Source organism: Falco naumanni, chromosome 8 (genome assembly GCF_017639655.2).
Source record: "Falco naumanni isolate bFalNau1 chromosome 8, bFalNau1.pat, whole genome shotgun sequence".
In the NCBI taxonomy this organism is placed as follows: domain Eukaryota; kingdom Metazoa; phylum Chordata; class Aves; order Falconiformes; family Falconidae; genus Falco; species Falco naumanni.
The window spans coordinates 27,799,272-27,821,103 of NC_054061.1; the positions used below are offsets into that span (position 1 = coordinate 27,799,272).

At 34.2% G+C, this 21,832-nt stretch overlaps 1 protein-coding gene across 1 annotated transcript in view; it reads left to right on the plus strand.

The window, feature by feature from the left end:
- Positions 1-21,832, plus strand: part of LRP1B (LDL receptor related protein 1B) — a 380,905-nt gene that overhangs the window by 157,173 nt on the left and 201,900 nt on the right. Inside the window, exons 25-29 of the mRNA XM_040604928.1 lie at positions 949-1,080; positions 2,307-2,534; positions 5,925-6,099; positions 6,394-6,488; positions 11,824-11,973. Of these exons, the coding sequence (XP_040460862.1) occupies positions 949-1,080; positions 2,307-2,534; positions 5,925-6,099; positions 6,394-6,488; positions 11,824-11,973 (780 nt within the window). The remainder of the gene's footprint in view (positions 1-948; positions 1,081-2,306; positions 2,535-5,924; positions 6,100-6,393; positions 6,489-11,823; positions 11,974-21,832) is intronic.

The following is a 21,832-nucleotide window of genomic DNA, read 5'->3' on the forward strand; positions in this document are numbered from 1 at the left end:
AAGTGTGTCTTCAAATTATAGTGCTTGAGTCTGAGCTAAATTTATTTTGCAAAGAAATTCATACATCAGATTTGTCTACTTATCTAATTACTTATATTGCAGGCTAGTACAGCGTTGGAGGAATATATTCTAAACTAATTGATTTTGTTAATTATAAGTTTGTCTTTATGACTCAGTCATTCCCACTTCCCTTTTCATCATAGTTAATTTTCTAAGGTTCCTTCAGTAAACGGAAAAATCAACATTACTTTCTTTTTATGCTTGGAATGTCTCTTCAGGAGTGCTCTGGAACTGTGTGTGTATAATAAGTGATGAAAATAATAAGAATAACTTCTAGGTTTTGTAATACTAAGAAGTCTTCTCCGGTCAGCTTTTTTGTGCTCTTTAAAGCAATTTTAGCACATCTTGTGCAATCAGTGAACTATAGGAAGATACTTGAAAAAGTCTGCACTTAAGAGAGGTTTTTCTCTGAGGAAAGTAGAAATACTTTGGTGTGTTTTTTGTTTTTTTTTCAAATTATTATTGCATGTTAGATTTCCAAGTAAGATTCCAGTAGGTAGATCAAATTGAGAGGAGACATTGACATTGCCAAAATTCATTGCATAATCTAAGATTTGGCTCTTCACAAAATGAAATTTGCTGTTCAGGTCCTCATCATGTTAATATATATATTTTTTTTTTTTTTATCCCATGTGTCCTGATTAGGAGTGTAAAATACTTTCCATGTTTAAAAAAAACCAAACAAACAAATACACCATTATATGCTTGGACGAGATTTGAATATTAACCTAGAAGAGTTGATTCGAGTAAAAGCTTAATCAATGAGGCCAGCTTTGTATTCAAACAGAATTTTCACCCCTTTCTCACCAGTGTAGCTTATGCTAGTTTGACAAACATTAGTCCCAAAAAGTGTTCTTATATTTTGTGTATTTCATTATTCAATTTTAGCTTCCAATCCATGTGCTGCTAATGAGGGCAGAGGTCCATGTTCTCACATGTGTCTGATAAATCACAACAGAAGTGCGGCATGTGCCTGTCCACATCTGATGAAACTGTCTTTAGACAAGAAAACATGTTACGGTAAGTTTTCCTCCGAAAGTCTGACAATTGTATTTATTTTAGAATTTTGAACTGGACAAATTAAAACACAATCTTAAAAACAATCTTTACAGTACATTTTGATGGTATATTTTAAAGCGATATCTACTTTTTGAGAATTGATAACTCACTCTAATATATGAGGTGTGTGTAGCTTTGATGTTTAATACCATAGCCATTTTTTCCTGTTCCTTGTGTATATGTTAGTAAAAGTTATCTCTACAAAACAGAAAGATGTATACTGTAAAGTGTGTCACCAAAAAATGGAGTCAGGTAAGCTGAATGACAGAAATGTGCTTCATGTTTAAATCTCTACCTGTTCTTCTAAAGTAGTCTTCATTTTCTTAATCCTTAAAAATGAAACTAAGAGTAAATATTAGACATGCAGCCTTGCAGGGGAGTTTTATAAAGAATTGCAGTAAAGACTTTTAAGTTATAAAAGCTGTTTAAATGTCAAATAATTGTGTCTTTTATCAGTTAAACCTTGTACTATAGTATTCTTTTCAGTGTGCATTAATAATGTTTAGGAAATACAGAAAAATACTTCATTGTATCAAGGGTATTGCGGTGAAGAAAGTTACCTTAACTGTTTGGAGCAGACATTTGCTCCAATAATTTAGATTGTTGAGATTAGAAAAACAGAAGTCTGTTTTGCCTTTAATGTATTACCCTTTTTCATTAGGGAATGTCTAAATTAAAACAATCAATGTTTGTTTTTTTGGTTTTTTTTTTCCATCTGTTTGCCTTTCACTGCTTACATGTACATTGTGGAATTCCTACTGAGTTTCATTTTTTTGGGAAACTTCTCTGTTACGGTGATACTCTGTTGCCCTGAGATACCAAATTTTATTATCTGTCAGGATATGTTGGCAAATGAAACCATATTTTTGTGATTGGGATAAGTGGAGTAAAAATTTTAAAATAGCATTTTTAACATTCTCTCTTACACATTCATGAGACCAGACGGCTTTAGGTTGCAGTAACATCATGTCCAGCATCCAGAATTAATACATTTTTCCTGTGACGTTTTTGTGCTTTCTGGCATAGTTTATTTCTCAATTGTCACTAAGCTGCAGGATTTCTGGATATTAAATCACTCATGTAAACTTTATTTACACATTTGTAAAGTGATCTTAAATGAATGACTTGAACTTCTGTTAGCGATGTTGTGCAGAGGATGAGGAGTGATGTTTTCTTTTTTCTAACAGAAAGGAAGAAGTTTCTTCTTTATGCAAGGCATTCAGAAATAAGAGGGGTGGACATAGAAAACCCATACTTCAACTTCATCACAGCCTTCACTGTTCCTGACATTGATGATGTGACAGTCATCGATTTTGATGCTGCGGAGGAGCGCTTATACTGGACTGATGTGAAAACACAGACCATCAAGCGTGCCTTCATTAATGGCACTGGCTTAGAAACCATTATTTCAAGAGGTAAATACCATAACATTGAAGTAATAATAATTAATTGTAGTTATAAGCATGCTAAAATATGTACCAAAGTTCTTGTTGAGTGTACCTTCCACTGGTATTGGGTAATTGATCTAACAATAAGAAAGCATAATTTTCCACTTCATTTTATTGATTCACAATTCATTTTTATTTAAATTAATTGTGGTGTTATTTTAACATTGCTTTTATATGAGATTGGAAATATTGTAAACAATGGAAATAATGTCTTCTGGGGAAGGCAGAAGTAATAAAATGAAAAGCAGAAAAAAAACAGTATCCTGACATAGTGCTGACCTACCGAAGAAATTAGCTGCATCAGAGTTATTTTTTTCTTTCCAGTTTATGTAGATCTTTCAGCTTTGGCACCATTCATGAAACACATGGTATGGTAGCTCTGTAATTTTGGTAATACTGGTGTTATGGATTTACCTGTTGTCTTCTTCCAGCATGTGTCTTGTTCAAACTGATTGCCATCAGGCGGTTTGCAGTACTTGAATGCTGTGAGGAAGTGGTCTTGAGTCTGTGTCTTTCAATCCTGTAAACTTTTGTTCCGTCAGTGCTGCTTCAGTTACTTATAACAGTACATTTCGGGTTTTCCTTTTTACTGAGCTTTTTCCTTACAGGTAGATTGCTTACAGCGATACAAGGAATCCTAAAATATTGCAAATGGAAAATCATAGCTGGCTTGTTTTTTTTCTGTAGTTAACACTTCCATTGTTCCGGCACTTTTGCTTTGTACTTTGAGTACAGAAACCTAATGGATTGTAAAGTCTGTTCATGATTGCTTCAACCCTATGGCAGTAGCTTCAGTATTAAAGTGATACCGTTTTTTTTCTTTGCCTAGTGCTGGGGTTTGTTTGTTTGTTCATGTCCAACCACTATCAGTTCCTCTCCTAGCACCACACAATGTTCTTCTATTTTGTAATATAACTATCTGCTTGAACATAGAAAACTGTTCTGATAGCAATTATCTCAAGGCAAATTCTGTAAACTCTGGTTCCTCAACTGTTAAATATGTGTTTGAAGGGGAAGAGATGAAAAGAAAAAAATCATTTCTGCAAGATCAGACCTTTTCTGATTTTGAGAACAAATAAAAAAAAACCAAAGAGACCTCTGTAGTTTTTTGATTAATTTTTTTATGATTTCCCCAAATAAAGTTCTGCCCCTGGTGTCACTCCAGAAGAATTTTTTTCTGAATTAGCATATTTTGGGAAATCATTGGACAAATGTGGCAATATTAATTCTTGGCTGTGTGGATTGATGAACCTATTTATTTTGTGTAAGTATCTTGGGTTTTTCACCTGCTATCTCAGAGACAACTTTATTAATAATTGGAGATTTTTTTCAGTACCAGTAATGAAAGCAAAGTTCAGAATGCCTCTTAGAGTTAGTCTTTACATCATTGAGGTGCCCAGAAGAGGAAGAGTTCTTGTGTTTTTAAATGGTAGTATTCCAAAAAACATTGTTTACTATATAAAATATATATTGAAAAATCACAAAACTTGTCAACTTAATGAAACTTAAAGAAACGTACTATGTGTAAGTGTTTCTGTTTATCAGCATTCTTTTTATTGTGGTAGCTTCTGTGCTGGAGGTTTTCTGGGTTGTTCTTTTTTTCTGTGCCAGATGTAACTCATTATATATAAAATATGCAAATTTACCATGTTCTGGCACATCAAAACATTCTAAAGACTACTTACTATGTGAAAATGATCTCATTTACTTACAGTTGTATTTTTATACTTCTTATGAGAGCATAAGAAGCTTTGTAAGCACATACTAGTGGGATTCTTGCAGGATGAAGTCTTATGTTAATGTCACAAAGATGCCAAAGTCATAGTTTAATCTTTTTAAAAGTATGAAATGCTTGTTTTCTAGTTCCTCCAACAAACAAACAAACAACAACAAAAAAAAAAACCCACAACCAAAAAGGCAGGGGATCAGTTTAAAGTGGGTCAAGGCTCTGAATTCAGTGGCCTTTGTTGCATTCTCTAAAATTGGCAGACTTCCTAATGCCCAATCACTGTTTGACCTTAGGTATAGGCAAGTCAGTCCATAGCCACATCCATGTTAGTTTGTCAATGACAATAATTCTGTCAGTGGAAGTAATCATGTGAAGTTGACAAAGAGAGAGTGTATAAACTATGAACTATAATGAAATCATGAAATCGCCCTTAGCCTGCTTCCTCATCTTCAAAGGTGCTGTACAGTATGAACCATTGCTATGCCAAAGCAGAGCAGCTTGTTGGTATCTAAATGATGAGCAGTGATTTTTGTGTGCAGCATTTAAGGCAGATATCAATATATTTAAAAAAAAAATCAGTGTCTTGCTAAGGAAGACTATCTCATACAAAGACACTTGTGAAGGTACTAAATTGATCATATTATATTCGTTTGTCACTACTGCAGGTAGTACTGCTGCTGTGGTTTAACCCCAGAAATCAGCTAAGCCCCACACAGCTGCTTGCTGACTCCATGTGAGTGGGCTGGGGAAGAGAGTTAGAAGGATGAAAGTGAGAAAACTCATGGGTTGAAATCAAGGCAGTTTAATAAGAAAACCAAAAGCTGTGTGCACAAGCAAAGCAAAAGAAATTCCTTCACTACTTTCCATTGGCTGACAGATGTTTAGCTACTTCCAGGAAAGCAGGGGAGTAAGTTGGAGTCTTCAAAAGCCTTTAGAAATAAAACCAAAACTTCTTCAGTCATGTAGCTACTTGCCTACTAACATGCTGTAGAAGTGTGCTATAAACCAGTGGTTTTAATTCAGATACTCCATACTGAGTCTTCCCGGTGCTAAAGAAGGAAGTAGGCTTTTAAACTTCAGCATAGTTTTACCTTAGAAAGCCACTTAATGTTCTCCATGTAAAGTGTAACTCACAACTAAAGAAGTATGAGCCTTCCTCTTACATCATGAATAATATTTATGTTTAGTAATTGTGAGTGTTGAACTTTCCAGTGGAGGGTAATTCATTCTACATCATCATCCGTTAAAAAAACCCACCACAAACCACACTTCTTAATAGTGCATTGAGTAATAAATGCATTTGTAAGTAGAAAAGTACACTAAGAAAATTCACCGTCTGTCTGATTATTATTTTTGGACAATATGTTTTATGCTAACTTTAAAATAAGTATTTATGGAGGATTTCCTAAATCTTCAGTGCAGTTTTGATGTTCTTATTGCAAGTATATCAGGCCCAAGAAGAAAAATAATTATTATTAATTCTTGGCAACCAGTTTGTACAGACATCTGAGTAGCATATTGCACAATATTGTTAACAAGCTGTAGAAGATATTGTTGGGATTTTTTCTCTAAGTCTGAGAATAATCCAGACAGAAAATAAAGAGAATAACTACTTTCACTTTTTGCAGATATCCAGAGTATCAGAGGTCTTGCAGTGGATTGGATATCACGTAATTTATATTGGATTAGCTCAGAATTTGATGAAACACAAATTAATGTGGCACATTTAGATGGTTCCTTGAAAACCTCAATCATCCATGGAATCGATAAACCCCAGTGTCTTGCAGTTCACCCAGTAAAAGGGTAAGATATCTGTGGTTTTAACAAATGAACTGTGGTAAAGCTTGTCAGAAGCTGAGTTTTCAGATTTTGAGTTTGCCCTTTCTGTTTTGTTTCAAACTTAAGGTAAATGCATGTGTTTCAAAGATTTTGCTGAGATTTCTGAGTACTGCTTCCCTACCAAAGCTTACTGTTGATTAAATCATGTAATCATTAGTTGTATATTTTGCCTGCTTCTAGGAATGTTTTCCCTATTGATGCATTAAAAATACTGTGTAAACAAAGCAACATTTGAAATATGTTCATCTTCTTCTTCAGTAAGCTCTACTGGACGGATGGTAACACAATTAACATGGCAAACATGGATGGCAGCAACAGCAAAATACTCTTTCAGAATCAAAAAGATCCTGTTGGTAAATACCTTTTTTCCTGTTGTTTTTTTATTTGATAGTGCTTTATTACAGACATTATCTTGAAATACTGTTTAAGTATACAATGATGTTTTTCATGTACTGTATAACAGAGATAAGAACAGACATAAAGACATGAAAAGCACTGATGTACCCCTGTGTTTTGCAATTTAAGATATTTTTGGCCCATTCTAATTGAAATCTATTCTAGTGGGCTACATACATTGTTATTAACCTCTAGGATTACCGTAGACCGAAGGTGAATGAGAAGCCGTCTGTATTTCTCAGTCTTTTGGTCATGGGGAAAAAAGCGTAGAGAGTATGCTTTTCAGTTATGAATGTATGTGAGAGGATACTCTGACTGCAAATGTAGAACCTTCCTCACCAGAATCCCACCTGCATTTATTTTTGGTTCAGGTATCTTTTCTTCTTGTAATTTCATTTTTTTTTTAGAGTTAAAGTGGTTACAACAATTGTTGTTGCCTTATTAATGACCTATAAATAAAGTGATTACATATTAAGGCATCTATGGGTTTTCATAACTGAATGCTTTAAGCAGGCTGAAGTAAATATGACAAATAACTGAATAAATTTGACAACAAAGCAACACAGAATGCATTTTAGACCCTAATTTCAAATAATTTTGTAGAAATTATTTAGTGTCTTTTATTGTCGATTTGATTTTCTGTCTATCCACTTGAAGAGACAGTTATTTATTGGGAGGAAAAGGAGTGGTAAACCCACTAATTTTAAGGTGAAGTATAAACCATAAACACATTTAATAATATTATGACAATATTAAGAAATAAGCCTGTGTGCAACATTTTGCACTGAATATCCTGTGATCATAGGTCCTAAATTGCAGTCCTTATGGTTTCTGTCATTGAGTTTGTTCTGAGTAGCAGTAAAGCCACTGAACCAAATACGTGGTAGAATGGTAAGTACTCCTTTTTTTTTTTCTTTTCCTTTTTGTTTTTTTCCCCCCTCCCCTCCCTTGTAAGTATATCAGTTCTGTCAAAGGCTGCATGTGCAAATCCATGTGGGTTTTCTGATGCTTTTCTTCATGGACATGTAAAGTCTCACTGGTATCGGTTGGACTGTTCGTGCAGTTAAATGTTCCTGTAAGCTTGGAGGAATGATGATTGCAACATTACTTTTTTACTTCACCATGGAGCTGCAAGTGAAACAATGTTTTTTCTTTCTATAGTGTTGGATTAATTTTTAACACCTTTGAGATCTGATAAGAATTACTTCAAATAGGTTATATTCCAGATGAAAGGATCTTACTGCATAGTAATGATACCTATCGCATAATAAGGAAACCGTAGAGATTTAACCGTTTTTCCCTTCTTGGCTCTCTGAAAACATGCTAAATTGTAAAGTATGTAAAGCATAAGAATATGTAGTATGCAAAGTGTGTAGAGTAAAGTATGTATGTAAAGGGAAAGTAAAGCTTGCAGTTGTCTATTTTTGAAAAACTTTCTAATCGGTAGATGTCTTGGCTCAGTTTTGTTGATGGATATGAAAACAAATTCTGTTGCATGTCTGAGGAAAAATTATCAGATACACTATAGATAAAATAAGTACTAAATTTCCAATATCGAACTCTAAATAGAAATATATGCAAAATGCCTTTTTTAATGGTTTAAATTACCCTTACCATTAGCATAAAGCTAATTAACATCTTGGCACTCGCATGCTAAGAACAAGAAAACATTGCTGAAGAGCCAGAGAGTAGCAGTCTTAAAACTTTGATTTAGCATCTAATTTCTAACTGAGAAGCTGTCTTTTTCTACAAGTGAAAATCTAGTTCATGCAGTGCTGATATTGAATATTTGGGGAGCGAGGTGAATGATCTAATAAGTGAGTTCACAGGTGGATTACTGGAAAACAAATATATGGCTTATAAGAGTTGGACGTCCTGATAAGTCATGGGGTTTTTTGTTTTCTTAAGGCATAATTTCAAAATTTTAAGAATGAGGGAAAATTTTCCAATCTGTGACCTGAAGTATGCTGATGATTTTTTTTTCTCAATTTGAGTTCTATTAAAAGGAGGAGACTATTTCAATTAAAATATTTCTTATCAACATCAGGAGTATGTAGTTTGGAGATTTTGGAAACTGATAATCTTGGAACAACTACACATTGTGTCTCATTTTTATCTGCAGCTCTATAAAAGCTGAAATACTGACACATACAGATTTGTTAAAAAAGGGAAGTAATCACTGAGGTTCCATTAAACTGCAGTCATAGGGGTTCAGAATTAGTGCTTAATTTTGTACTTTGTGATGCAGATCATTTGATCATTGGTGTCTTGAACTTCAAGCAGTTAACTTGAACTGTTAAGCAGTTGTTTGTTATAAAACCCTGAAAGTACAAACTGTGCATTCATTGGACTGTTGTTAAGGAAATGACTATTACTAAATTGTCGAGTATTGTATTGTTAGTAAGTTTTGAAATAACTGGGATAAATCACCTTTAAAAACGTACTGGATTCTCTCTCAGCTAACTTCAAAGGACTCCATAATTACAGGTTGAGGGAGGGGTGTTTGTTTTTTGAAATAGAGTTCAATCTTTTCTTCTGAACAAACTTGGAGTTTCCGTTTTGCTCGTGATGATAGCATCGTGATGATAGCACAGCTCTGATTGCTGTTCTAGCTGTTCTTGTTTCATTTTCTTGGCTGACTCTCCAGTTGAATATTCCTTGCTTTCTTTTTTTATATAACATGGTTTACAAAAACTACATTGTTGCAGGTGTTAACCAAAAATGTTCTTGAGATTAGCTTTTGAAATTTTCATCCTAAATTTATTTTGTTTGTTTAAAAAAAAGTTATTTCTTTAGCATGTGTCTATGTTTAGCAGAGAAACAAGCCTAAGGACGTCCTAATTTTAAGCACTCATTTTTCACCTGAAATGTAATCAGCTATAAACAGTTAAAAAAAACCCCTTTCTTAAGTCTCTAAAGTGGGAAATGTGAACAAAAATTGGAAATTCTGTTCCTATACTTCATCTAATTTGTAATTAGCAGTGTCCAACATTCAATTGATTTAGATAGTAAGAATGAACCCCAACTTGAAAGTTCTTGGAACACAGTTTCCATAAGCTTCCACTGCTTGTTACAGAACATTTCCACAGGTAAACATAAAGTTAGAGGAAAATACATAATTTTAAAAGTAAGTGTGTGAAAAGTGCTATCAAGAGTCATTTCTTTGTACTTCAGGGTGCTCCAAATTAAAATTTCAAACTTGTTTTTCTGGTAGTGAAAGCTAAATATCTCATTATATATGTGGTTTTAAGACTGGAACCTCTGTGTATGAATTGCTGGAATAGCCATTATGATATGCTTTTTAAATAGTAGCATATTTCTGGAAATTTCAGTAAGGAAATTAAAAAATGCTTGTGAAAACAGTGATGGCCTAAGTCATGGAAATATTAAAAAAAAAAACAAAAACAAAAACAAACAAACAAACAAAAAAAACACGACTGAATTCTCTGACACCAGTATTTTGCAATCCACATATTTAGGTTGACTTTGGCAGCTGGGACATAAGGTGTAAGCCAGTCACCCACACAGAATGCATCATGAGTATCTGTGATCCTTATGGCTAGTGAGTCACCAATTTTCACTGGAAAAAACGGGACAGTTCCTTAAAAAATCTAAACAAATAGAAATAATATGTTTTCACAAAGGTTGGTAATAGGTGAATAACACAACAGCAAAATACTTTGGGAAGAAAAATGTGGTAGGCTTGGGTAGAAGGAGATAGGAATGTTATTTCTTGTCAGTTGGTGCTGGGTGATTGAAATACTCGTATATGGAAGCACCAGTTTAATATCTGAAGAAGTAGGAAACCTGACAAGATAACATTTTAATAGCTGTGTAGATTGCATTCACAACAATCCCATAAATAGATTTTTCTAGGTGAGTAGCTCACTGGTAGCAGTAAAGAGTTACAGAGGACGGCAAATGCTATCCATCTCAGAGTAAGGAAACTTTTGTACTTGCATATTACCATTGTAATCCATAGCAAGGTTCATTCCTATTCCCAGGAACGTTTCCTGTGCTAGGTCTAAATACTGCACATGCTGTTGCCAGGACAACATGTATGTGCAGAGAGATGCTGCAAGATCAGTCTCTCCTGAAGGCACTACTTGGTATCCTTATCTTCTCTTGAGGGTGGATTGTTTTCTTCTGGCTGATACACTTACAGAGAGGGGGGGAAATAGCAGTAACTGTAAAGGAACTGGAAAACTGTTTTTCAAAAGCTTAGAAATGGACACTTTTTGGCCTACTATGTCAAATACATGTAAAGAAATAGTGGCATGATGGTAGCTGAAAGTACCGCAGCATGCAGCACTCCTTCCTTCCATCAGGATTTTGAAAATAGATCTGGCTTTCCACAGAGAAGCAGTTTCCATGATGGAAGAAGTGTACTGTACAGTATCTAGAGGTTGACCTATGGAGTGAAATATAGTATTTTTTGGCAACTGTCTGCTGGGTGCCTAACATGAGTTCTGGGAAAAATGTAGCACCAAAACAAATTATTATGGCATGTATTGTCACCATGCCAAGCACATTTCACCATGGAAGATCTCCTGCTACAGTTACTTGAATGTTCTTCAAGGATTATAGAATTCTGAAACACTTTATCTCTGCATTCTTTGCTTTTACTTGCAGTAAATTGTATGCTTTGTTCATTTAGTAGGTTATTTTGCAACTGTTTTATTTCTGTGGTTCCCTTTCTTCTAACTCCAAAGAACTGATCATGAGGTCAGTTCACTATGAAGCAAAAGTAAAATGAATACTGTAAACTTACTGAGAATTAGTATTAGGTTTTGGTATTTTAGCATTCTAAGCGAAGGGCTGTACATGTAGGCAGAGAGCAGAGTTTTCATAGTTCTGAATGACAAAAAATAGCTTTTTTCCTAAGTCTTTAAGTATTCATTATTATAGAATACAAATGACGGTTTCTAGTTTGCATTAACTAGTAGTTAATGACCTCACTTAAGACCTCAGTTTGTTCAAGTAATTTTTCTTTGCCAGATAATGCTATTTCATCAGTCAGTCACTGATTGATTTGTGTAGACTTTGGGAGAAATAAAAGGCAGAAATCTTTTTTTTAAAAAAGCGTGCTTTTTTACAGTATAAATGGGCAGTTTGGTTTGTTTCTCTCTCTCTGTCTTTTTTTTTTAAAGTTTGACTAGATAAATGGATAAATAACAGTTTTTTGTGTGTGTATATATGTTTCATAACTACACTTTTATTATGAAAACAGTTTAACACTAAATGTTTATTATCAACTCAAGCCACAGTTAAACCTGTATATATTAATTACAGGTTTATCAATAGATTATGGGGAGAACAAACTTTACTGGATCAGTTCAGGAAATGGAACCATAAATAGATGCAACTTGGATGGTGGTAATCTTGAAATAATAGAATCAATGAAAGAAGATTTAACAAAAGCCACAGCTTTAACCATTATGGGTAAGTCCAGTGATAATAACTTTTAAATGATTGGAAGCTAATTAATAATGAAAAATAAATATCTTGAAGAAGCTATTGTTGTTTATATGTAAATTACACAGTACAGACTGGTTTGTGATTTTTTTAATATATATATTTCATTGAACAGACAGTTTACAGTCTGTATGACAAGTTTATGTTTATAAATATAATCTTGCATTTGTATACAGGATGCAGGTAACAGGTTGATGATGGCTTACATTTACTATAGTAAAGCATTTCGGAAGGGGATATGTTATGCTCTTTCTTACAGAGAATTATGACTTGTTTCTTGCTGCTCTCTTGTTTCCACTCTTAGTTCAGAGTGGCCCTGGTTTGTTTGATTGGCTTGTGCTTTGAAAACTTCTTTGGGTTATGAACTGATGACTGATTATTTTGATAAATGCATTGTTTGGATTTTCAGATGTCTGCTAAAATTCTGTGTATTAAATTAATTGGGCAAAAAAGTTCTGTTTGTTATACTTTGTGCATTAGAGAAGTTTAGAATGTTCAAACACATCTAAGTTACTAAAAAAATAATCAGAAGAATGGTAACATAAGAAAAATTAAAAAAAAAAATCAAGAAGTCTTTAAGTTGCAGATTGCTGAACAAGAGTATTGCTTCAAATTCGTTCTATCTCATATGCATCTTCAGTCCTTGAACCTCGCTGGAGTTAGTATACAGTGTGTTAAGAAAATTCAGTCTGACTCAGAACTGGTATTTATTATTCTAGAGATAACTTTAGAGCTGTCCATATTTCCTCCAAATGCTTTGCTGACCTCTGTTCTGGTTCAATTAAAAATTATTTACATTTATCTTTCATGTTAAAAAAAAAGGTGCAGTTGATAAGTAGACGTTTGTTGAGGTAGTTGACTCATCAGCTGTCAGTCTTTTAATAAAGTATTTTGATCCATCAATTATATAATGTATGCGTAGGTGGTGTGCTTGTGAAAGTTATGCTAAATGAACTCCAAAGACTAAATGCATAAGTTGGAAATTAAGTCATATTTTAAAGTAGTAACGACTAAAGTAGCTTTATTATACACATATTTGACCAGTATTGAACTCTAAATACTGCTAAAATCTGTTGGAGAGGGGATGCTTTTATATATGCATTCATAAACAAAAGCAAGTTCTGTGTCACGAGGAGTCATGAACATTAATATAGACAACTTGTCTTTTGTTCATTTGATTGTGACTAGAAATAGCTGACCTCTTCCTTAGGGAGCTATGAGAAGTCTTTAATATGAGGTGGTGTAAAGAGTATTCCTTCATACTGAGATGTCTAGTCTTATCTTGAATCTGTGCTTCACAGAATCTGCAACAGTGATGATCCACCTGGAATACTGAATAAAGAGTTAATAGCTGTCATTTAAAGAAGAGTGTTTCATGCTTCTTTGCCTGAAAGTAGTTGAATTTTTCTGGTGCGGAGATGAGAGAATGTGTGCTGTGTAGTTTTAAAACATATATCTATCTAATATTACTAGTTTGGGATACTCTGGATTTATGATTAATGACAATTCTTCCTACTCTAAATGGGTAAACAAATCGTACAACGTGTTTGGGGTTTTCTGTTTGTCCTGCTTTTTTGGGTTTTGCCTTTCTTTTTAAGCCATAGTTATGATAAACTGCAATATGACATTGCAGTATGATTCAGTATAAATATCTGGTGGATAAAAGTGCAGACAAAGACAGTTTTCTAAACAGTACTGTAGGTGCTGATTGAAAAACATGAGAAATTTCTGTTTTCATTTCTCCTGTATGTTTTTGTGTTATGGATCATAGCAGCATAAATGCCAACTGTTTTCCTGAAGTGCTGGTGACTTTACATAGCTTCTTACGGTCAGGCTTTCATGCATGTAAAATGGATCAGAACTGAAAATTCAATGTGATATGAAGAAATATAAGAGATCTGTCATTCATAAATGATCGTAACTAATAATATGTAAATAAATAAGAATGAATAATTTTTCTGATATAAGATTTAACATGATAGTGTGGGAAAATATAGTACCTCTGTCGATCTGTTTGCCAAGTTATAGCAGCTGAATCACAGTCATGATGATGTTTATTGCATCATTTTTTGTCCAGTTCATAAAGTTTCTTGACTGCTTGTATCTAAAATCATGGTAAACACATAAAATAGTTGGAATGTTTCTTCTATATATATTGTAAGCAAACTTTTTTTACCATTTGAATTCATCAGTGACTTAAAAGAAAACAGGTCCATGTGAAGTCATACATCTTTTCTACTCTTTCCATTTATTTTTTTTTCAAATACACATCCGCTGTGAAATGTCAGTGCATGCAACATCAGCCATTTTTAGTTAACTTACCATTCAAAAATGCATGTAAATGCTTTGGTAGTGTCTCCCACTGTTTATTATCTTGCATTTGGTCAATAGTAATCTGCTTCTGCTACTTAGTTCAAAAACCTCTATAGTTTCTCCTGGTCTTTTAGAAGTTTATCTAATTCACAGCACCCTATCCTCCCATAATTTTCAACACCTACTACAGACAACACTCACAAGTTGATAACAAGTACTGTTCTGGAAACGCAGGATTTGCCATGTGAGAGAATCTCAGATTTTCTTACACAGTACAGTGATATTCTGTTCAACATTCAGAAAATGGTTCCTATACTTGTTTTAATGTTTGAATTGGATATATTCCGTGTCTGATTTTAAACAGTTTTCCTGGTAGCCAGTGTCTGAGTGTGATCTAATTATATAGATCTATTTGGCATTCTGTTTGAAGTCTCATTTCCTGCCTTCCAAGTTACTTAATGAAAAGGGTTCCTTAACTGAAAATGGTTGGAAATTTACCTTTGTGGTGAGAACTATATGTATTTCCCGGATTGGTGAGCAGAGTTGTCATATCACAAGATTTGAATTACAAAGGAACTTGCAGCAATATCTGATGAATTTCCAAACTACTGTATTCTTTCTTGAATGATACAGGGCTCTGAACCATAAACAGCATTGCTAGAAAAGTATTGATTAGTTACTGTAATTTTTTAGCTGGGAAGAAAAAGTTATTGAAGGCTTTTGTCAGCAGTTTTGTTGGATTTTGTAGCAGAGCCTCACAGAAATACAGTTTACCCAAAACCACAAAGTTCAGCTCATTTAGTTACAGAATAGGAATATGATTTAGGTTGTGTAGATTTTATAATGAGAATGTAATTTGTTGTTTAAAATTACTTTTAAAAACATAAAAGAAAATATTCCATGATACTAAGTAGTAGCCTTTTTCTAGTTGTTGTTTACTAGTATAAAATAAAGTAACGTCATGTAGTGAATGAGTCTACCTATAAGTGCTAGTTCTGTTGAAAATCATGTAAAATAATTTTCAACCAGCAATACAATGAAATCAGACATGTGTCATAGCTCCAGTGGAAGCATACATATTAGAACAATGTATTTGAACACAAACTTTATATAATACAGCCATGAAATTTTGTTATTAAACAATCAAACCAGACAGAAACAATTACAATATTTCATTTCAGACAGAAAATATGTGTTCATATTACCAAAATATCTTCATGCCACCATTTTACTTCAATTATGTAGTTAAATGATATATTGGTTATTTGATTTTGGGTTTATCCTAAATAAAGTTTCAAATATGACACCAAAATGCATTTCTAGTAACTCAAATGTTGGGAGATATGACTTTGCTGGACATAATTGCAAAGTGAAAGGGGCTGCTTAGATCAGGAAACTTCAGATACATACACCTTAATTTTCCAAGTCATCACTCTTCTAATTGCCATAACACCATTCATTACATTAGCATTAATATATGAAATATATCTAGGCAATTTGCCCAGTTTTAAGTACAGTACATAGTTGTCTTCCATAAATACTCAAACCACCATTAATGAAAACTAATGGCCCATCAAAATTTGCATTCAGAGTGCTGCTTCAAATCTCCAAAGGACTGTCCACAATGCTAGCGTAGCAATTTTTGGCATTTCAAATTGCTGTTCCCCAATATGTTGCTGCACTTAATGCTAATTACCCAACAGAATGGATAAATACAACAATTTTAATCTATATTATAACCCAGGTTCAGCAACAAGATTGTAATTAGTGACTGAATAACACTCTTGTTAGCATCATCAAGCAACTAAATCATTTAACTTCCATTTGATATTTAAAGGTTTCAAATTCTTCTGTGGTTTGTGAAAGCAAGTTGTCTTTATGCTAAAGTAAACTGGTTTTGTGAAATCATATGCTGTATTTTAAAATTAATATGGAAATAAGTCATCCTTATACTAGAAATCATATGAGTTACCTCCTGCAAGAATATATTAGTAGCACAGAGAGAAATAGTCCAAAATTCTACTTAGAATTTTGCTCAAAAATAGGTGTATAACATATAGGTATTTTTTGATATTTTTTTTTGTTTTTTGTTTTTGGTTTTTGGTTTTTTTTATGAGACACTGTTGTGGCATATATTGGCCATCCAGCAGTTTATGAAGAATTAAAACCTATATTGTTTAGGTCTTGGGGCATAACTGGTCGGCTGTGACCAGTTTGTTGGTTTTTGGGCAGGTAGTCGGAAGTGTTTAACCTCAAGATTGCACTTAAGGATTTGTGGGTTGGTTTTTTTTGTTTCCTTTTGTGTTTGGTTTTGTTTGTTTTTTGTTAATATATCAGAAATGTCAGGATTTGCTTGAACTTCGTCATTTAACTCCCTATACTCTATCCATATGTCTTTCTAAAACTTGAAGTGCACCATATAAAGCCTCCATGTAAAAGAATAAATACTAGTTCAGTAAGATTTTATAAGTTATATTTTTAATGATGTGTTAATATAGTTGTCATGCTAGCAAGGATGGAAGAGGAAGATAAAAGAATAATTTTGAAGTGTATTTTGAGTATTCACTTGTGATTTGTTGTAATTTATCCTTTTTAACAGTACAGGCGATGTAGGAGACTACTCAGCCTCTGTGTTCACACTCAAATACTTCAAGGATTAGTAATGAGTTTATGCTGTAATGATTTTTGTTTTTTCTGTCATGAAGGCAGAAGAACTCTTATGATTTGACATCTCCAACACCACTGAAGGAAATTGGCTAGATACTGTTAACTGTATATGAAAGCTTCAAGTCTCATTTAATAGCTTAGTAAGCAAAAGAGGTACATGGTGGAACGTAGTGAAGTAGAAATGGTTTGGCTCCATACTAATACAAAAAGGGAGAAATTAATAAAATGGTGTAGAAAATTATTAGTAATTTAACTTTTTGATAAAGTACATGACATGCCTTCATCTCATTGTAAAAGAATATGCAAAGTTGGTTGCTTGGTTATTTGGGGTTTTTGTAACCAACCAACCAACCAACAGAAAAAACCAAACCCCCAAAAAATAAAAACAAAACCAAAGCCATTTTATGGATGGGTATGGATGTGTAAATCAGTAAGTTCTTGTATTCCATGTGTAAGACAGCAGTCATTACAAAAATTATTTAATGGGCCATTCAGATTTGAGGATAAATGTCCTTCATTTGATTTTATATCCTTCAAATAGAGAATTTGAAGGCTGTAATCACTTCTTCACATACAGTCATTTAATTGAAAATGTTAGCTTAAACTTCTAGGATAGGTAATTCATTATTGTGGGTCATAATCTCACAGAAAAAAAAAAAAAAAAAAGTCACATTCCCATGATTTCCCTTATGGTTTATATCACATAGTCACTCTCATGTGAGATAAGAATATCTGTTTTACTGTAATCCCAACACCAAAGCTGAGCACAGGAACTCCTTGTTCTAAGGATTGTCTGATGAAAGAACCATCAGATGTAAGCTACTACTCATTTAACAGATTGATATCACAGGGTGATCTTCTCTTTCAGTCAATTCTAGTATTTTTGCATGCATAAGATGGTAGATTTCCTTTATGTTTTTACCTAGGTTTCCCTTGAGAGTTCCATTTATGTCTCTAAGTCTTCATATTCAGAATATTTGTCTTCTGTAGGTGGTTGTCCTATCATATACCTGTGAAGACTGCTCAGTAAATGCTTTTTTTCCTTGATACTTTCAGAGTTTGTTTTCTTTTGTGCAGTAACTTTTTACAGTTACTGCAATGGAAATGATTTTTCAGATCTACAGTTTTCATCATGGAACACTCAACTGTCTGGCTCTATAAAGTATCAAACCTGCAGCATAGGCAATACCTCGTTTAACTGAAAAGGAAAAGAAGTTAAAATGAAGTTAATACACAATATTTGCTGGAAATGCAGTGTTCCTGAAATTTAGAAGTTTTCTCAGTCTACGGTTTTACTGTTGGTTCATCGACAGTAATAATTATTTCTGTCTAAAATGAAAATGCTGATGATGTAAAACTCGCAATTATACAGACTTGCCCCACTTAATTATTTAATTTAGGATGTTTAAAAGATACAGAAGTATTTGGAGGTAAAAAAAGAGAGATGTTAGTACTTTTTCTTCATGTAGAACATTGCTGCAAGATTGTATTTCACAGTAATTAATACTTTAAATGTAGTCATGAGTGAATGAGTAACTCGCTGGAAAGCAGTAGTTTGTTAGTAACCTAAGCATGTCATACTGTCCATATACTGCCATTTACATTTTTCTGGTTTAAAAATGTATGTGACAAACAGAAGATAGAGTTGAATTCAGATGACTGCTATTTTCCTTTTTCTGTTGTTTTCCCTTTCATGGTTACACTTAACACTCACGCAAAAACTCTGTTGTGTTGCCTTTGAGACTGTTGGTCAAATCTAGATCTGAGGTAATATGGTATTAAAATGTTAGCTAGTTCAGTTTGTTTAAAATAGTTACTTTTCCAAAAGGCTGAGAGCAGATGGGGGAGTTGCTTGCACTTGAGTTCATACCATTTTGTTAACTCAGAGAGTATAACAGAAATGGGCCACTGAAAGCTTCTTTCTTTACAGAGGCTTCCTAGAAGGCTAGTACCAGAACTGCATTTTATTTCATTAATTAAATTTTACTGACAAAATAGCTTAAGCTTCTTTAGGTAGGAATATAGGAAAAATAGTAGTTGTGGATCCTCAGAATTATAATTTTAAATCCAGAACATAAGACTCCGTAACTTCCTTTCTGAAATGGTTAGCTACAGAGTGTTAAGACAGTCACTAAGCTGAATGGCTTGACTAATTCAAGAGAAACTGATAGCCCCCAGTGAGTTGGAAGGAGGTCATCATACTGCTTAAGGCTTGTGACCGGAGTAAAGACTCAGGCAGGGGTTTCTGACATTCAAAGAAAATGTGAAACAGACACCGTGAAACGTATTACGGACTCTGTTAACTTGGCAACCAAGAACTTTCATGCCACCTCATACGTCTGTGCATACTCGAGATTGTGAGGGCTAATGTGTTAAGGACTTGAAATCAGAAGACTGACTATGGTTCCTGTGTCAGCTTTTGGCCATTAGTTTACTAAAGTTTGTTTGCTGTCAAAGCTGTTTAATAATTATATTCTGATGAATTGGGAGGTAAAGTCTGCTTTTGGTTTTGTTTTTGGTTTTGGGTTTTTTTTTCAAGATTTCATAGTTATTGATTGTAATTTGCTTTTAATGAAGAATGTGGTTTATCATTACAAGCAATTATGTTGACATGTGAAAATTAATTTCTTCCCTAGAGTAAAGTCAGTAGAATTTCCATATAAAGCTAGACATTCTAATTTACATCTTTCTGTGGAAGTAGCCTCAAATCAGCAGTCGTTGCAGCAAAAGTGTAAGTGGTAAAGACTGCTTTCATGTCTCCTGAATCTTAATAGCATGGTACCATCAGCTTTCCTCTATAACCTTCTTTCCGTAATACCTCTAGTGCAATACCTTATGTCTTTCACCCCAAGACCTCACCCCAGTTTCTCTCTTGCTCTTCTGCACAACAGATGTCTGTACATGAAACCACTTGTAGAGCCTGCACCCATTCCCAGTTCCACAATCTGCTGTCACGCTACCCCATTTTCTTCATGTAGTCCTTAAATTTCTCCTCTCTTTTCTCTCCATTCCATTCCCCATCTTTTTTGTGTCAAAACAAAATGCAGGCTGTTGCCACTGTGGAGCTACACATGAAGTGACGTGCTGGCCAGCACATGTGCTGCATGGCCATCTGGCTGCCAGCAAACTGAAGGGATTCAACTAGTCAATCATTCCGCTCTTTTGCAGGATGCAGGGCTCGGTCAGACAAGATTTTGTATAGGGTGGCTTTTGGGTTCATCAGGGAAGGATGGCATATGTGTGTTCTTAGTTTCACTTCGAAAGTAAATCTGTATTTTGACAAAAGTTGCATTAGCTCTGTGCATTGATTTTTCTTATGGTTTAAAAAAAAATATCAAAAGCTAGCAGCAGTATCTCGTGCTTTTACTGTGAAAAATAGAATATGGGTGGTTGTTGTTCCCGTTACACTTGATAGTAATAGCTGGCAGTGCTTTGCATTGCGTTTGTTTATCTACAGCTAGAAACATTAGGAAGTTCTCCACTGAAGTAATGCTTTTATGCAATGTCTGAAGGATGACATTAAGAGTTAGCGTTGCCTAAGTGTTTTCTGTATGTTCGGTATGCTCTGTGTTTCAGTCTCACCCAGACAGGAAAGGACTGATTTGCTTTGCTTCCAGCAACCATTGACATTGATGAATAATGGGAACAAGCTGGCTGAAATTAATTATGATAAAAATGAACAGATTATGTTATAAGGGAAACAGCTGAAGGACTTGGCATTGGTTGGGTAAGGAGCTCTTCACTGTGAACATTCAGTTGCTATGAGTTAGCTGAGTCCCTGTTTTGGAAGCGAGTTTAAGTTCTCAAGTGTTTAGTCTGTTAAAATTAGACAGTAAGCATCCTTACTATGTTTATTATACTTTTGGATCTGACAAAAGTTTGCTTGCCTTTCAGAAATACACTTCCACTATTTCAGTGCATTCTTTAGTTTTCTCTGAACTGAACCATTGCCATGGACGTCATGGAATACATATATGTAGAATATATTAGTTTGTGTTAAACAAATTATTCCACCTTGACTAGGCAATGCTGGTGCCTGCATATGTGAAATTTAAAGTTTGGGGGGTTTTTTCTCTCTTGGCACATGGCAAGTCATAAAAGCACATCTTGGCTGTCAGTACCCTAATACTCAAGTTGTGATAGTCTCAGGTGTGAGATAAGGGTGAAGTCTGGGGGCACCCCTGATGTAGGACATTTGACTGTAGTCCGTGACAGTATGGCTGTTAAAAGTAGCAGTGCCATACTAAAGAGCTTTTCCATCATCAGCTCAGCATCTTCAGTGAAACACTGACAGGACATAGCTGTGGTAGAAAGCAGTTCTATGATCTTGATGTCATCCTTCAGAGCTACACTAAAGCTATTAACTGTGGCCTTTTATATGTGTAGTATTATAACGAAATACCAAGGTAAAGAATATCTCTAGTGTTCTTTTCATATCCCCTCATTTTAACCTACTCTGTCTCCCAAACTTTCGCAATATGGAATTTAAATTTTTTATGACAGCTGCTAGGAAGGTTTTCAAACTGTGTATTTCATATTCTTTTCTTCTATTTGCAACATTTCTTCCTGCTGTGTTTCCTGATAGGTGGTCTTTGATTTTTTCTTTCTGCTTTGTGAATGTTATGACTTATTTTATACCCCATTTATACAATATGGAGTGATGGCATGAAACATGAAATATTCAAAACTTGGTGGGAATACTACCCTAATACTGAATTGAGGAAAACTAGTAAAGATTATTACCGTAACAAATTTATAAGTCATTAACACTGAGGCATCTTACTAGCTTTCGCTAGATGAATGAAAGACTTGCAAACTCTTTAATTGGAGAGGCTTTCACTAGTTC